General features: G+C 33.2%; 1 protein-coding gene across 1 annotated transcript in view; it reads right to left on the bottom strand.

The window, feature by feature from the left end:
• Positions 1 to 307: 307 nt before the first annotated feature.
• GABRA2 (gamma-aminobutyric acid type A receptor subunit alpha2) overlaps positions 308 to 16,488 on the bottom strand; it is a 126,876-nt gene continuing 110,695 nt past the window's right edge. Inside the window, exon 10 of the mRNA XM_060012612.1 lies at positions 308 to 7,287. Coding sequence (XP_059868595.1) covers positions 6,991 to 7,287 — 297 coding nt within the window. The 3' untranslated portion in view covers positions 308 to 6,990. The remainder of the gene's footprint in view (positions 7,288 to 16,488) is intronic.

The raw sequence follows: 16,488 nt of genomic DNA, 5'->3' as shown, positions 1-16,488 counted from the left end.
TTGAGTCTATCTAAAAAAAAGAAAATCTTATTTATTTTATTTAGAAGTTTCATGTAAATGTGACCCTTTTTATGATAGAAGGGAGCTAATTTTCTGGGTGAACTTTAATATTTTCCATAGCACCACTCTCTTAAAGTGTTAAAGAGATCAACATTAACAATTTGTGATACCCCCCCTAAAATTTCAGGGTAGGTTTGGACTTTTCCTCTCACCCTATAACCTTTTTATTTTAAAAAGAAATTTAAGAAACCAATAAAATTTAAAATCACTATTACAAAATATTAGTGTTATATCCCAATATAAAAAAAGTCACATTTACAATAAATTCAATTCTTGTAAGCAAACACGTAATGAATGATTAGAGTATAAAAACACAATTTTCAGATCAAATATATTTAAATTAATTTTAATAAGTACAAAAAGATAATGTTTAGCATTAATCTGCATGTGATTAATTAAGAATGTTTAAACAGCAAGCATACTGACACATTCAATAAGGGTCAAGTTATCTTACATACATAAAAAATGACTTTTCCCAATTACAGCAAGGTCACAAATTACAAATATAATTAGCTTCAGAATGATTTTTTCAAACAAGAAAACTTACCATACAAGCGTACTGTCACCCTGAAAATTTAAAATTAATGAATACTCAAAGTTTAGTTTTGGAGCTTTATCATGCATTATCTATGCATGTGATTGTATTATTAATGTGTAGCAAGAGGAAAACATTCCTTTCCTTTTTGTTTTTTACTTTTCTAATTTAGCAACAAGTATGAAGCTTTCTTAAGTTCCCATGCATGTGACCTCTAAAGGGAATATTTCATGAAAGGTCACATTCCTCTATTTGGAGCACCCTAAAACCTGAATTTGTATCTGCTCAAGAGAATCTTGAAAAAAATGAGATACCAATAAATCTGAAATCCATTATGGAGCAGGCACCCAAGATCAACAATCAAGGACTTATCCATGGATGGTAATGTTTAATTCATGAAAACTGTAACTCAAAGTTCAGTTTCATTTAGGCCTTTCCAATCATACATTAAACTTGTTCACATATTATGCTGGGTTTAAAACACAGCCAACTGCTTCAACTACTGTGTTGAATATTTAAAAATAAGTAATTGGGAACAAATCTTTAAGCCATTATCCCTAATGTAATTCTGTCTAACACTTTTGTTTTGCTTTCCTAATACCATTTGTTTTCATAAATCAATTTTGTTGGAGTTACACTTATCTATCCAATAATACAGGCTTGCATTTGGCAACTTGTTGTGGTAAAATAAGTCTTCTAAAACAAAGCATGAAAAACAAATTTTTATACCAACTAAGCTAATTTTTATACCAACTAAGCTAATTTAACACTTACAGTGCCAATACTGGTATTTATATGGTGTCAGATTAGACTTCTTTCTATAAACAGTAATTTGCAACAAACTAATGAAATCAATACATAATCCTTGAAGTTCATGTTTTAAAAGTTATAAAACCAACAATATGGCAAATAAAAACAAAATCTCTCCAACCCCTAACACAAAACTGTCAAAAATTTTTTTAAAAAAAGAAGAAAAATACAATAAAGAGGGAAGTGCTTATTATTTTGTGTGCTTAATCAACTGTAATCATTTTTTATACATTATTATACCTATGGACCAAAGAAGAAAAATGTAATATATTCCCAGAAACTAAATTGTAAACAATATTAGTGAATAGCTAGTTTTACAAAAAGGGATTATTTGTTGCTGTACAATTCAAAAAGATATAAAATTAACCAGAGACAAATACAGTAGATGACTTGGTATTTACAAGTGATCAACAGGATATTAAATTTAATGGAGGCTTTAACAAACCTCCATTGAGAAACTTGGAATTCAAAGATTTTTCTATCTTACCTTATCAGCACAATTGTGATATCATTTTGAATTTAATGGCTCAAAAGAGCCAACCAGAAATACATCAGAAAAATGTTGACACCCTTGTAGGAAGGATATTTTTTAAGAATATATAGGGCTCAAGACTAAATTCCAATGAATAAATTGGTTGGATCTATTGAAAAAAAACTATTCTATTGACTAAATTAATCACTAGTTTAATAAGAGCTATGTTTGGAATTAGATCCATTATAAAATAAATTGTTTAGATTTCATAAATTTCTCAAAATATTCTTTTATACCTGGAAAATACACACAGATACATACACACACACAAACACACACACACACACACACACACCCCTACTTCTAATCAAAGCTAAGACCTTATTAAAGGTTCTTTGAAAGTATTACTTTAAACTGACACACAAACCTGTTCTTTGTTCTTCCCTACTGGCAATATTAACTGATATTATGTATTAACTTCAACGTAAAGTGGTTTGAAATGGGGTATATAATTACATGTATTAAAAAAAGTTCATCATAAAAACAGGCAAAAATACAATATTTTACCTAAATAAGGTTGAAAACTGTGGTCTAAATATGTTGGATAATTAAGAATTTTTGAGAAAAACGATATAAAATTCTTATAAGAAATAGATTTTCATTACCTTTCCCAAATGCCTTTCACATGAACTTAATCTATCTTAGTATTTTAATCATGATGCTTACCTTGATAGAATCATGACTGTTAAATATCTCTGTATATACTTATGTATGTATAATTTCTCACCTTTCTTAGAAATTAAAAAGGGGAAATGCCTCATTAGGTTTAACTAGCAACAGACATTTTTCAAGTGGGTTTTTCTCTTTGATTTTTTCCCCCGTTTTTGAAGTCTTGAATTTGTTTTTGAGTTTGATGAAAATATGAGTGCATAAATATTAATGGAAAAGATTAGTGTCTTTCATATAAATGTTGATAACACAAGATTATGGATATTAAGAATTTTATTAAATGCTGAATTTCATTTCTTAAAGCATGAATTCAATAGAGAAAAATATCATAATTTGTCTTGTCCACACTGTTATGATTTTGATTCAGTGTCTCTGGTTCCTAAGCATGCAAGTGTTAAAAATAACCACACCCCACCCCAGTTTTAATTTTATGCTTCTGGATACTTTGGATTAAGAAAAGGTAAGCCCAAGGTTCCCATAAGACCTCAATTAAAAAGAAAATAAGTGCACTACAGGGTAGCAATCAGTCAACTCATAATTCTCTTGAAATTCTGAATCTTTTTATAGGAAAAAAATCTGAGAATTACTTCAAACATATGCAGATGGATATAGGAATGCCAGAAGACTAATAACAAGAACACCAGTATAATAAAGCTATTAATATGGTCCCAAATTTCAAAATAAGTCATAAAAATGTTGATGTTTCACAGGCATTGTCTGAGGGTAACAAATATGAAGCATTTGAAAAAAATTCTTAATAGATAATGAAGAGCCATGACTTTGCAGAAGGTGGACCTGAGCTACTTCCCTTATCCTCCCATTGGGATGATGACAGGCTGTGTCAAAGTACAACATCCATAGGCTCCATAGAGCTTCTCTGCCCTTTTAGAACCTGTGATATTATGGCAGAGTTGAGTTCCTTCAACCAGCAATATGAAAAGAGCCACATCATAAAAACTTTATATATATATATATATATATATATACACACATATATATGTGTATATATACCAAAAACTGTGAGTGAAGTAATAGCTTTTGTGCTCTTTTTAAACAAACTATGAACTATTCAAAAAAACTGGAAATGTGGCTCAGGGGGATCATTTATCCAAACCTGAGATAAATTCGAAATAGAGAGATCCCTGAAAAGACTGCTAAACATGAAGATTGGCACTTTAAAAATCACTGAAGTTTAAAAAAAATTATTAGATGGTTCTATATTAGTTCCATTTTATATTCAAACAAATAGAAACATAAATAGAAGAAAAGAGCAAAACAGTCACCATCTTACCACACTCGTGATCTCATAGCTCAATAAACAACTCTCAGTGCTAAATTAAGTTATATATTACATTTGGTCTTTTATTTAAAGTCTTTATAAGAATGAGATGCACTTTGATTTTCAACTGAATTCTGTGGATGTGATGTGAGTGGTAGTGACACCATCCAGATGGCATGGCTAATAGTAGGAGGTAAAAAATTTTTGTTGAACAAACATTACCTTAATCAGAGCAGTAACTATACAATAATGAGATTATATCTCTATATATGTACATGTATTTATCTACATTTTGTACATACCATAACTCTTTATGTCAATATACAGCTGCATAAAATAGTCATAATATTATGAGCCAAAGAGACAATTGTTAGTTTATTAAAAATGTTTCCCAAAAAATTAATCTTATTTTAATAAATCCATGTAACTTTTTTGTGTTTTTAAAATGATTTGTGGAAGGGAGAATAATTGTAAAGACTCTGCTTCTATAATTTAAAATCCTTTGCCATGGAGCATCCTCCCTCTCTCCAGCAAGACTAAAAGCTCCTTTCAATTTATATAAACTTTAAAAGATTAAGAAGTGTGTAAGAAAAAATTCCACGAAAGTAAGAGAAATAATAGAAAATCCTGATCCACATTATTGGAATATCTCAACCGTCAGGATATCATTAGGCTCAAATTAGATTTTAACAGTTGGAAGTAAAAATAAAAATAACAATAATGATAACTTTTCTGGTCAATCTACCATAAATTTTAATAAAACAGGTACCATCAATGCAGGTGCAGCCTTTTGCCAAAGGTACAGATGAGTCTTTTCTGTTGTCCTACAGAAACTGCTATTCACAAATACTTTTACATATGTACATATTTATAAATTTATAATGTATAGTCACACATTAAGGGGGAAATGCAGAACTTATAAGAACAATATTTAAAGTGTCAAACAATACATACCATACAAAGCATTTTTTATTGCTTGTCTTCAGGCATTGTGTACTGTCTTAGACTACCATACCCTTCCCCAAACAGCCCAGAAGAGCTATGATATATTTAAATGTGTAAGAAAATAGGTTATCTTCCATTCCAGTGTATGAATAAAGTGCACTTTTAAAAACAATTTAGATGACAAAGAAGATGCTTTTGGAAGGGAATTAAAGAAATACATTAATTGGCTCATGTAACAAATTTATTTTATTAAGGATTATGGATTACTTTTCGTGAGGGAATTTTTAATGTCAAGGCTGTCTTCACCGCAAATTCTGTTAATAAGATGCATTTGTGACCTTGGTATTAATACAATCATGCAAAGCACATAACAGAATCACACTGAAACAAAAGAAAATGAAAAAAAATAAAATTTAAACGAGGCAAAGAAATAGCAGTTTTTGTTGTGATTTTGCTTATTTCCATAAGATACTCCTTTTATTGATTTTATGAACATACCTATTTATGCACTATACTGAAATACTGTACAAAACTGCAAGAAATGCCACTATTTGACTACTTACGTTTCTACAAAAACACCATCATATAGGTGTATCTATTAGTAAAAGTCAACTAATAACTGCTAATGTATATGTGAGTCAAAAGGATTTTAAGTTTGCCCAAAATGTTGAATCTAGGCATGAGACACAACTATTAATTTCTATTAACATATTTCAGGGACATAAAGAGTATTTTTTAAATACTGAAAGGAAAATGAATTTTACTCATTAATAATTAGTAATTATATAAAATTGAAAATTGTGGTTTCTAATTTAGCTACATGTTTGTGTGTGTATCCTAATTGAGCTAATTGTGTGTGTGCGTGTGTGTGTGTGTGTGTGTGTGTGTGTGTGTGTGTGTGTGTGTGAGATGTCTGTGCATGTGAACTAATCCGCAATCTGTTGGTGATGCTTTAAAGTTTCAGTTTAAAAATGTTCAACTCTTACCAAAACCTCTTCAGGTATACAAAGCTGCAAATTTGAGTCAGAGAAATTTAAAGTTGCAATTTACAAAAGCAGATTTACATTAATTCTTATCTGAAAGAGCTGCTTTCAAGACAGAAAAATGTGCCAATTAACTGCCCTTTCCTTTGTAATTAGTGGCTTCTGAGTCCTGATGAAAAGAAGCCTTAAGGCAGAATTTGCAGTAAACAGGAAAGGAGAGAATCATAGAAGTGCTTATATATATTCTGTGACTCCTATGAATTCTCATTGATGGGAGTTTTTGGCACAATTTTCTAATCCAGTATGAATGTTGTTCCACAGCAGCCAAACTGGATGTTTTTTCCAGTTTCCAGCACCAAGAAAATTTAGCTGATCAATTTCAATACAACACATACTGGAAAGAGTAAGACCTATTTATTGTCTTTTTCTTTTTAATTTAAGGTAGTTTCCAATGATTAAAATAATCTGTAGGATTTCAATTATTACTTTCAAATAAACTCTAATGCTAAAAATGTCATATCCACGACATTCCAATAGTTATTAAATTCTAGGCATAATGAACATCCTGTCAGGGTGATTCATAATTATTTGAATTTGTCATGCTGTAATATGTACATGGCTATGGACACTATACAGGGTAATTAAAAGCTGATTTCAAATCTCTAGTTTTTCTTCTGATGTGTACTAAGCTTCCAATTATACTAGCAGGGATTCTGAGCACTTGGGAAGGGAACTGATGTTGCAGATATGAGGTTCTGTTATTTAGAGGAATTCATCTTGGAACGACAATGTTACCTTACGTTATAGTTAGGCAACAGTAGAAAATACTCCTATGTAAGACCTAAATCAAAAGGGTCCATAAAATGTGGTGTAGGATCTCCATTTTCATCGCTGTTAGGAAAAGAGAAAATAAATCAGGTCATCTGAAATCCACTTTAAACCAATTCCTAGGGTAAATCTTTTAAAAAGGCAATGGCTTTTTGGGCGTGGGGTGCTTTCTGCCTGCAGTACCACAAGTTAGCAAATGCGTGTCTCTATTAGAGGGCTATAAGCTATGTTGCTATATACATACTGTACATGTTGGTTCACAAATTAGCAGTTATTAGTCAGACTGTACATGGCAAAACAAACCAGGTTTAATGTTGCTATACATCCCAAAGACAACCTGTGTCTAGATTCAAGGACTGACCCCTAATACAGGTTCTCTGTTTAAGTATGTAGCCCAGTAAACTAAATTAAATGTACCAAACAAAACTGGGAAAACTATTCTAGACATTCTGTCAATTTTGCTAACACTGTTGAAGGTTTTCTTGGCTTCAGCTGGCTTGTTTTCCGGCTTCTTGTTGGGCTCTGGCGTGGTTGCACTCTTGGAGATGGTGGAGAGAACTGGGTCTTTTGAAAGATTCGGGGCATAATTGGCAACTGCCACTGCATAAGCATTGTTCTGTATCATGACAGAGGCTTTTTCTTTTTTCTATTGAAAAATACAAGAATTAATAGAAGGTGGGTTGAGACTGCTTCTTAATATTTTCCAAACTCCAGTTCAAATTCTGAAGAAAAGTATCTTGATAAGCATCATTATCCATTAGAAAGAAGGAATTTAGGGAAATAAATGTAGTTTATTAAGTCCTAAAACCATGAGGGAGAGGAAACCCCCAGAGTAAATCAATGATATCATTTTCCTGGAGAACCATTTTCTTGTTGTTTACATGGAACACTGACAATCAAAAATACAACTTTAACAAATGACACATTTTTGACTCTTACAAGTCACTCAAATATTTGTTGAATGAATGTGTGAATGAATAAATGAAATGTAGACATAATTTAACGTGAGAAATGATCATCTACAGTGAATGAGCTCAAATTTTGAATTAATAATTTAATTTCTTTAACTTGATAACAGGATTTCTCCCCTTCATGTCAAAATCATACAGTAATGTTTTACTCAGATGGTAGGAAATTGTATCTATATACAGATGTTAGTGTAATAAATACTAAGAACATAGAAGGAAGATGAAATACAAACTTTTGGATTTCTGCCTAGCTCATCCACATGTTTCTCCTTATACTTCCCAGTTCAGTTCTCACCCACTTTAGTCTGGGTCACAGTTTTCTCCTGCCTGGACCAAGCAGCATTCCTTTGTACTCTTCCACTTGGCTTGACCTCATCCAATCATTAGTCAAACTACAACCCCCATGGGGACTTTTTAAAGACATAAATTGGATGAGGTCACCTGTCTGCTTAAATCTCTTAAATACCATCTCATGAAACTTAGAATAAAATCAACACTTCCTGCCATGGTGTCTTTTTTTGTTCATTATATACCAGTCTCACTGAAATAACTTGCATTTGGAAGACTTCTTTGTTTGATGCCTTTGGCTATGCTATGTCCGATAGGGCCAGAGTAAAGGGACAAAGTAGGTAATTAAATAGTTAATCCCACTAGGGGACTGTAAGTAAAGAAAAAATTATGGGAGACTCCTGTAAGTTAATGGACACTCTAGAAAGTAGGTTTGCTTAGCCACAAAACCAAGCAGGCTTGCTTAGCAACAAAACCATGAAACAGAAGCACGAGACATGCCCCAAAACAATAAAACGATGGTGGCATGAGACCCACATCCTACCCAGTGAGCTCAGTAAATTAATGTTTCCTAGGACACGTTCCTATATGCACACTAAAAACGAAAATATACGGAAAGGTGACATACTAAAACCTGAGATGATTTCACATTTTTAGCACAAGTTACTGCCTTTTTGCTCATTTCCATTGAGGCATGACAGTCCCAGCTTGACCATGTAGGGACAAGAAAACTCCCCTGCCTGACATGGAGGAGGAATTGATGATAGAAGCATGACATCTACTCAAGAATGAGGAAGAAGGGGTTTTTTCCCCCTCCCACTGTTCCTTTGATTATAAAAATGTAGCCTGCTAAGTTCTTGGGGCACAGCACCCTCTGGCCTGCCTGCTTGTAATCCTCACAAGCATCCTATTCTAATACATCACGTCTTATCTATCTCTTTGTCTCTCACTTAATTCTTTCTGCACTGAGACATAAAGAACCGGAGCACGGAGTCCCCTGAAATGCCACCTAGTGTTTTCACTTCCTCATCCTGGAATGGCTTCCCTGCATCCCATTTTCCACATGATCAATACCCTCTCATATTGTGGTCTTGGTTGAAGTGTCATTTCCTCAGAAAGTACTTCCTAACCACTCTATCTAATGTCATCCTGGCTCCCCATCTATACTCTTTTAGAGCACCCAGTTTACTTCCATCATGTCATTTTTCAAAATGAGTAAATGCTTTCTTTAGTTGTGTGATTATTTGACTGACATCTTCCTTTCCTATTAGAATCTAAGTTCAATGAAGGCTGGTGCTATTTCTGTCTTGTTCACCATTATAACCTTAGCATGATTCCTTCCATGAAGTAGGCAGGTAATATGTAACCAAATTAATGAAACCTGAAAATATTTACTCAACATTAAATAATAATATTTAATGAAACCTGGAAAACTATTTAACTGCACTTCTGTATTAATACAAACTCATTGCTAGTTATCTAAATGCAAACAAATTTGAGCAAGCAATGAATTATCCAAAATAGTGAATAGTGTAAATCAACAGATTTATAGGACCAACTGACCTAGAACAGAATTTCAAGTATCAGTATCTCACAATGTCCAAGTAAAATAAGATAACAAAGGGCCTCTGAAAGCCCAGGAGGATCTGTAAACAGGCCCACGTTTCCTGTCCTTCACTGACACTGGGTTTCTCCCTCACCTCTTTCCCTTGCTGATAAGGCATTCTTCCAGAACTGGCTGGAGGAAAAAAGGAAAAGGGGTAAGGGATTACCATTTGTAGCTTTATGAAAGCTAAAAAACAGCTTTTCTCATGTTACACATGGAGGGTAATCCTCAAGCATCTAACTGGTAGCAATGATAACTAACACCCTGTGAGCCCTAGGATGCGTCAGGTTGAGTGTTAAGCCTAAGGGTGTCATTGCTGACAAAATTCACTACTGGATAAGAAGTAAGTTCTATGTTGTAACCCCAAGTTACAAAATCAGAAACAGAAGCTAAAGAGCTTTTGTGACATGACCAGGTCTCCTGTCTACTAAGTGGCTAAAAAAGCACACAAACTCAAATGTGTGTGGCTTCCAAACCTCTGCTTGGAGCATGCCTCGTGACTACCTCTGAGGAAGCTTGTGAGTATCTTTTTCTCAAGATTTTCCAATTGAAGTTTATATTACTAGGTCAACCTTCTAAAAGGACTTTTTAACCCATAAAGTTCTGACATATAGTGTTTATATTGTTATTATTTCAATTATACCTAAACATCACTTAAACTGATATCGAATTGCAGAGATTGGTCAATGCAGAATTCCTAGCAAAGTTCCTGGCACAGGGCAGGCTCAAAAAATGTTTGCTTCATGATAAATGAATGACATCGACTAGAATGATTACTGTGATTATATATATATATATATATATATATATATATAATGTATATAAGCATATAATGTATTTTATAGAATACAATAACCATTTATTAGATTAATAGAAATAGATTCTAATAGTGTGTTCTGCAATTCTATTATGTAATTATCCCAAAAGTCCTCAATTTCAGCATCTATAGATGTAGGAGACTGAGAAATAATAAAATAAGCTCAACTGAAAAACAATGCTGCGGAATTTCCACGTTTGTGGAAACTGTTTCACTTGTGATTGAGACATATAAGAAGGAAGTGGGAAAATATGACTATACACTAAAACAACAAATGATTTATTTTTATACATTATCTGGGGAAAAAAAGTAAATTATGCTGCTTTAGAATCAGTGGATGCTGTTACTTAAGTGGAATGAAAAGGGAAGATAACCCATACTAATGAAACTTTCTTTTTTTTTTTTTTGCGGTACGTGGGCCTCTCACTGTTGTGGCCTCTCCTGTTGCGGAGCACAGGCTCTGGACGCGCAGGCTCAGCGGCCATGGCTCATGGGCCCAGCCACTCCGCGGCATGTGGGTTCCTCCCGGACTGGGGCACGAACCCGTGTCCCCTGCATTGCCAGGCGGACTCTCAACCACTGCGCCACCAGGGAAGCCCTAAACTTTCTATTTTTTAAATGACGTTTTATAAGAATCAGAATATTCTGAGGTTATTACTTTACTAGAGTGTCCAAATATATAATTAAAATGTTAAGTCTGGAAAATTCCTGATTACAGAAATCAAAACATCTTACATCATCGTGGCAAACCAGTTTTGGCTTTCTTGGAGTATTAGATAAAATGAAGTGTTAGTAAATTGAGCAAATGCTCTAGCTAAAATATAGACACCTAGTAGTGAAGTGACCTAGGATATAAATGAAAATAACAATCACATAGTTTCAGAGCTGGAAAGAATCTCAGAGACTGAATAAGGAAATGGAGCTTAGAATAAGGAAATGGAGCTCTCATAAATACAACAGTCTTTGGAGAAAACCCCAGGTTTACAAAGTGGCAAATTTATGCTTTCTACATACCATGTTGCTTTTTTACAGTCATTGTGGCTACTAGAAAGCCCATTACTTGTAAAACAGCAACATGCTCTCTTGTCAGATAATGCTATTGTTAACTGTCTGCTAACCATCCTGACTGAGAAAAGTGATACTTACAGAAGATTGTTTGAAGGTTATACAGTCCATCCACTTCTCTAAGTACTCTAAAGTCTTTCCTTGGATTAAACTGGGCCATGAGAAAGCTATATACTTGGACCATATTAGCTTAGCTCCTTGAAGAATTGCCTTCACTGAGTTGTATATTAATGTAATGCCTTCAGCTTTTATTGAAGGGGACTACAAGAAACATCAATATAAAATTCATTACTGCTTTTACTGGGAAAATGTTGACATTACTTGCAATAGCATCCAACTTTCCCTAATATAAAACCCATATGATATTGTTTAAAAAAGAGATTTTTAGTATAGGACAATCGTTCTTTCTGAGGAAATTTATACATCCATTTTTTGGTTTAAGAAAGATAAGTTTCCCCCATGGTTTACTCTCATAGCCAAGAAGCTCAAGATTTGAATCTCAGCATAATCTAGCTATGAACTACAGTTAATGTTCTGGCCCAAATGGTGGACATATTTGCAGTCTATTTTCCTTCATCCTGATTTTCTACTTCTATTTATATCTTATTATAATAATTTAAGTAATGTATTCTTTTGGTAAACTGCCTGAAATGCTTTTGGAACAAGGCATGATGTTTAAAAATGCGTATAAATGAATAAAAACACCTGAAATACAATGTTTTCTATGAATTGCATGGAGTGAATCACAAAACAATGGCACATTTCATGTTAGTTTGGATATTATGGTACTATGCCTATATTTCAAGTAATTTAATATATAGTGTATTTCCAGAGAATATGCTTTTCTTGGCCAGTGTAGAACAACTGACTCAGATTTAGAAATAAAAACAATCTCGAGACAAAAGGTATTTTTAAAAATTTAATTCAAATAAACTATGTGCTAAATGCTATGTCAGGTATTGGCAGAGAAATAATGAATAAGACAAAACTATTATCCTCTTAGATCAGGTAACGTACTGTTAGAAACAGATTTGTTTATAATAAAAGTATAATTTAATGAGGTTACATAAAAGAAATTCATGCCAGGTACTGTAGAAGGATAATGGGAGGATGGCAATTAGATACAATTGGATAGATTTGAAGGAATAAGTAGTTCATCAGTTAGAAAAGAAAGGAGAGGGCATTTTAGCAAGAGGGCTGAACATATCTAATGCCATGGAGATGTGTAGGGGCATGGAATTGGGAGATGTTTTTAATGGCTAGAGGAAGCATATAAGCATGGACTTTAGATTTGTGTTCAATCTTGGATTCACCACTTATTAGATGTGTGATCCTGAGCAAGTAACTTTACTTGACCAATCTTATATTTCCTCATTTCTAACATGGAGATATTCCCAGGCACATAGTAGTAAGTGCACAATAAATAACACACACACAAAATTTCTTATTATTCATCATGTAAACAAATATATGAGAAGGCTATATATTTGGACCATATTAGCTGAGCTGCTTGAAGAATTGCTTTCAAAAATTCATTAAAGAACTGAAAAATTAAATGAACAGATTTCTGTTTTAGAAAGATAACTCTGGCACTACTATAGAGGATGGATTAAAGGGAGACATGATTTAGAGATAATGAGGAATAAAGAGTCTCAAAATAATGAGAGATGGCAAGGGCATGGTCTATGACATATAGGTAGGAGAATGGACACCATTCAATGACTGATTAGGTCTTAAGGGTAACTTCCAAGTTGTTGGTTTCTGAGATTAGGTTTTGCCATGAACTAAGGTATATATGAAAAAAAAATGTAGGCATTTAGGAGATTTTTTGTTTGTTGTTTCTTTCACCTTTTAAAAGAGATATGTAAAGACTGAAATGTCATATTCATGTAGAAATGCCTAAGGAACAGGTTGGATATATGATCTTGGAAGTTAAAAGAAAGGTATGGAGTATAGCTGTAGATAATAACTGTGGAAGGTAAGATAAAGGTGTTGGCTGTAGTTGTGATTTGGTTATACTTCATTAATTCATACCATATTTATTGAACAACTAATATATACTAGGCCCTGTGCGAAGGGACAAGGATAAATGATTTATTAAAATAAACATGGTCATTGTTATCATGATCAGTGAAGGAGGTGGTATATAAGCGTGCAGTTACAAACTGTGGTAAAGAATTAAATGCAAAAGAGCAGGATACTATACACACTTATAAAGTGATCTAATTATTCAGGGGTGTGGGGAGCAAGTGTTCAGAAATTTCCTGAGCATTGGTATATGTGCTGAAGATGAGTGGGTTTTACCTATTTGGATATAATAAATAATGAACAGTGTTGCTGACATTCCTACAAGTATTGTCAGTAAAATCCTTAAAGTGAGAATCACATATGAATAGTAAAAACAAAAACATAAAATAAATGTAAATGACTATCTTTGGGGATAAACAACAGCAGATGCTAAGGAGATTGGATCTACTCTGAACTCAGGCAAAGAATCTCAAAGAACAGAATGAATAGTGGTAGCTGCCAAGATTTGAGGAAGGAAGTTGATATTCTAAGGCCTGTTTTAAAGGCCTAACAGAAGAGAAAAAGTTGCTGACTTGGGCCTGAAATGGAATCTTGGAGTATAACAGTATTCAGTGGATTCAATAGGGATTCCTTAAGAATGGAAAATTATCTTATCTGAAAATGTAGAGGTCGTTGCTGTCCTTCAGTTATAGGACAATGAATGGAAAGAATTACAGTGAGCTGAGAATTAAACTAGAAGTGAGAATATACACATTATAAGCAATGTTTTCAAAAAGCTTGAATGGAGAAAAAGAGGGTGGAATCTGATAATGGGGGAATGGGTGACATACAATCTGGAGAGAGTTTTGGTTTTGCCTTTATGGTAAATTAAACATATTAAGCATCTTCAGAAACTTAAAGCAAGGAGACAGTTGAAAAGGAGAAGATAGCTTTGAAGAAGTAAGAGAAGAAAATAATAACTGATGCTTCAAGATTGAAAAAGGGACAAGAAGAAAAGAATCAAGAGATGGGGTGGAAGTCTTGAGGAAGTGGAAGAACACTGGGTGTAAGAGAAGGTTCCGGAAGAACTTGGGGGGTTGCATAAGTAGATATTTTCTTATAAGGAAGGGCATAAATATTTGCCCTTCCATATAAGTTAGATTATTTGATCCACCACTACATTTTTAGAATGATAAAATTTTGTTGACTAATTTCACACCTGAGGCTAAAGGTATAGTGTATACACTTGTGCAAGATCACAGAGCAAGGTAGGCTTTGTCTTCTAATAGAGGGCTCAAATGTGTCTTGAATATGAAGTGAGTGGATTTATTTATTTATTTGCAAAAACTAACTTTAAAGATCAACAGAGCACAATCTACATGAAAACTGTATGTTAAATACATATCTCTTTCTTTCAAACATATAATATTAATATGAATCTCTGAGTGATTATTCTTATGAGACAAATTAATACTTGCCAGTTAACAAACCTTTAATAACTTTTTATATACTCTTTGGATTGACAGATAATTTAAGTGCATTTACTCATGTTTACTAACTTCAAAAAAGAGGACTTCCTCCAGTCTGGTTAAACTGAAAGGATGCCAATTTGGCTGATGGATAAAAACTTTGTATTTCAGGAGAATTATTGTTCTCCACTTAATTAAATCTAAGGATAACTAAAGCAGAGGTAAATTGCACTGAAATATTTTTTTTAGGCATATGTGCTAGTTTGGGGCACTATACTAGTTTTCCTTTTAGTTCTAAGGACCTGGTTACTTCCAAGGTAGGTTTAGGAAATACCTCCCCAGATTCATTTCAATCATGAAAATGGATTGAGTACCCATTGATAAATTCACCACTGTAAAGTTTTAAAAGTCTTTCCGTGAAGGCAAAGAAGTCTTCTCATTGGTATTACATTGCCAGATTTAACATCAGAAACTTATTTATTCTTTTATTCAACAAAACTTTCTGAAATGCCTACTAAGTGACTGGCACTGTGCTTGGCACTCTAGCTGTGGAAAAGTGATTAAGAACAAGCAAGGTGCCTGATACAATGTTCCCTTTAACTTATCCACTGAACTTGAACCACTTATTACTGAAATAATACAAATTTGTTAGTTGTTTTCCTGCAAATTAGGTTGGAACATAAATGATTTCAACCTAGATTTAGCTTCACTATGTGTGATCTGCTATGTGGGTGGAGTTAAATCCAGTATTCATCAGTAGTAGGTTATTGCTTTTAGAATGCATTATCAAGAATGTGTTTTTCGCATTTATAGGTACTTCTCTTTTCCAAGTTCAGAGGGTGAGAAGGCATATTATTTGATATGCCAAATCACAATATCAATTTGATTGACACCCTCATCGCATTAAAAATAATATATCAGTATATTTCTACACAGGGCATTTACACTACAAACCACTATTTATCTTTTGTGACATATTTACAAAGCATTTTATCTTCAAAAAAAGTTAGTATGAAAGTGCATGTGTAACTAATATAAAAAGAAGTAATTGCATAGATAGCAATGGAAAAGCAGTATATTTTATGGGGAATGAAAACATCAATCAACAGTAAAATGCAATGGAAATGGTAAAATAACCTAGAAGTTAAGCGTGGAAAATTAATCAGATTCCCTTTAATATTTACTCATTGGCTATGAATATACAAAACATAGCTTATAAAATGAAATAAACCAGCAGTCTTATGAGAACTTTTACAGTTTACAAAATTAGGGAAAAAGAGCAAGACTTTTAAACTATAACGTCAACTGTTTGTACGTTTTAACTGCAATATTGTCATAGAAATTTGAAAAGAAAAATTTGTATTCAAAGAACTGAAAAGGAAAATCAGCAAGTATGTTATTCCAAATTTAATGGAAGGGTATTCAGGTAGATATTTTATTAAAAAGGAGCCCTCCAAGTAGAACTTTTTACTATTATTAAGACTACATTATATCTCATTGTGACATATACAAAACCTCCTCTTAAGACAGATGAATAATAATCTATAGACTAAGAAAGGAAATGGCTATTTATCAATGCACAAAACTCCCACTTCCTTCAGTACTTGAAACCTAAAAATAGACACCT

The sequence above is a fragment of the Delphinus delphis genome, chromosome 5 (assembly GCF_949987515.2).
Source record: "Delphinus delphis chromosome 5, mDelDel1.2, whole genome shotgun sequence".
Taxonomy (NCBI): domain Eukaryota; kingdom Metazoa; phylum Chordata; class Mammalia; order Artiodactyla; family Delphinidae; genus Delphinus; species Delphinus delphis.
The sequence above is the reverse complement of the archived record's forward strand: the minus strand, read 5'-3'. Positions and strand labels throughout refer to the sequence as shown.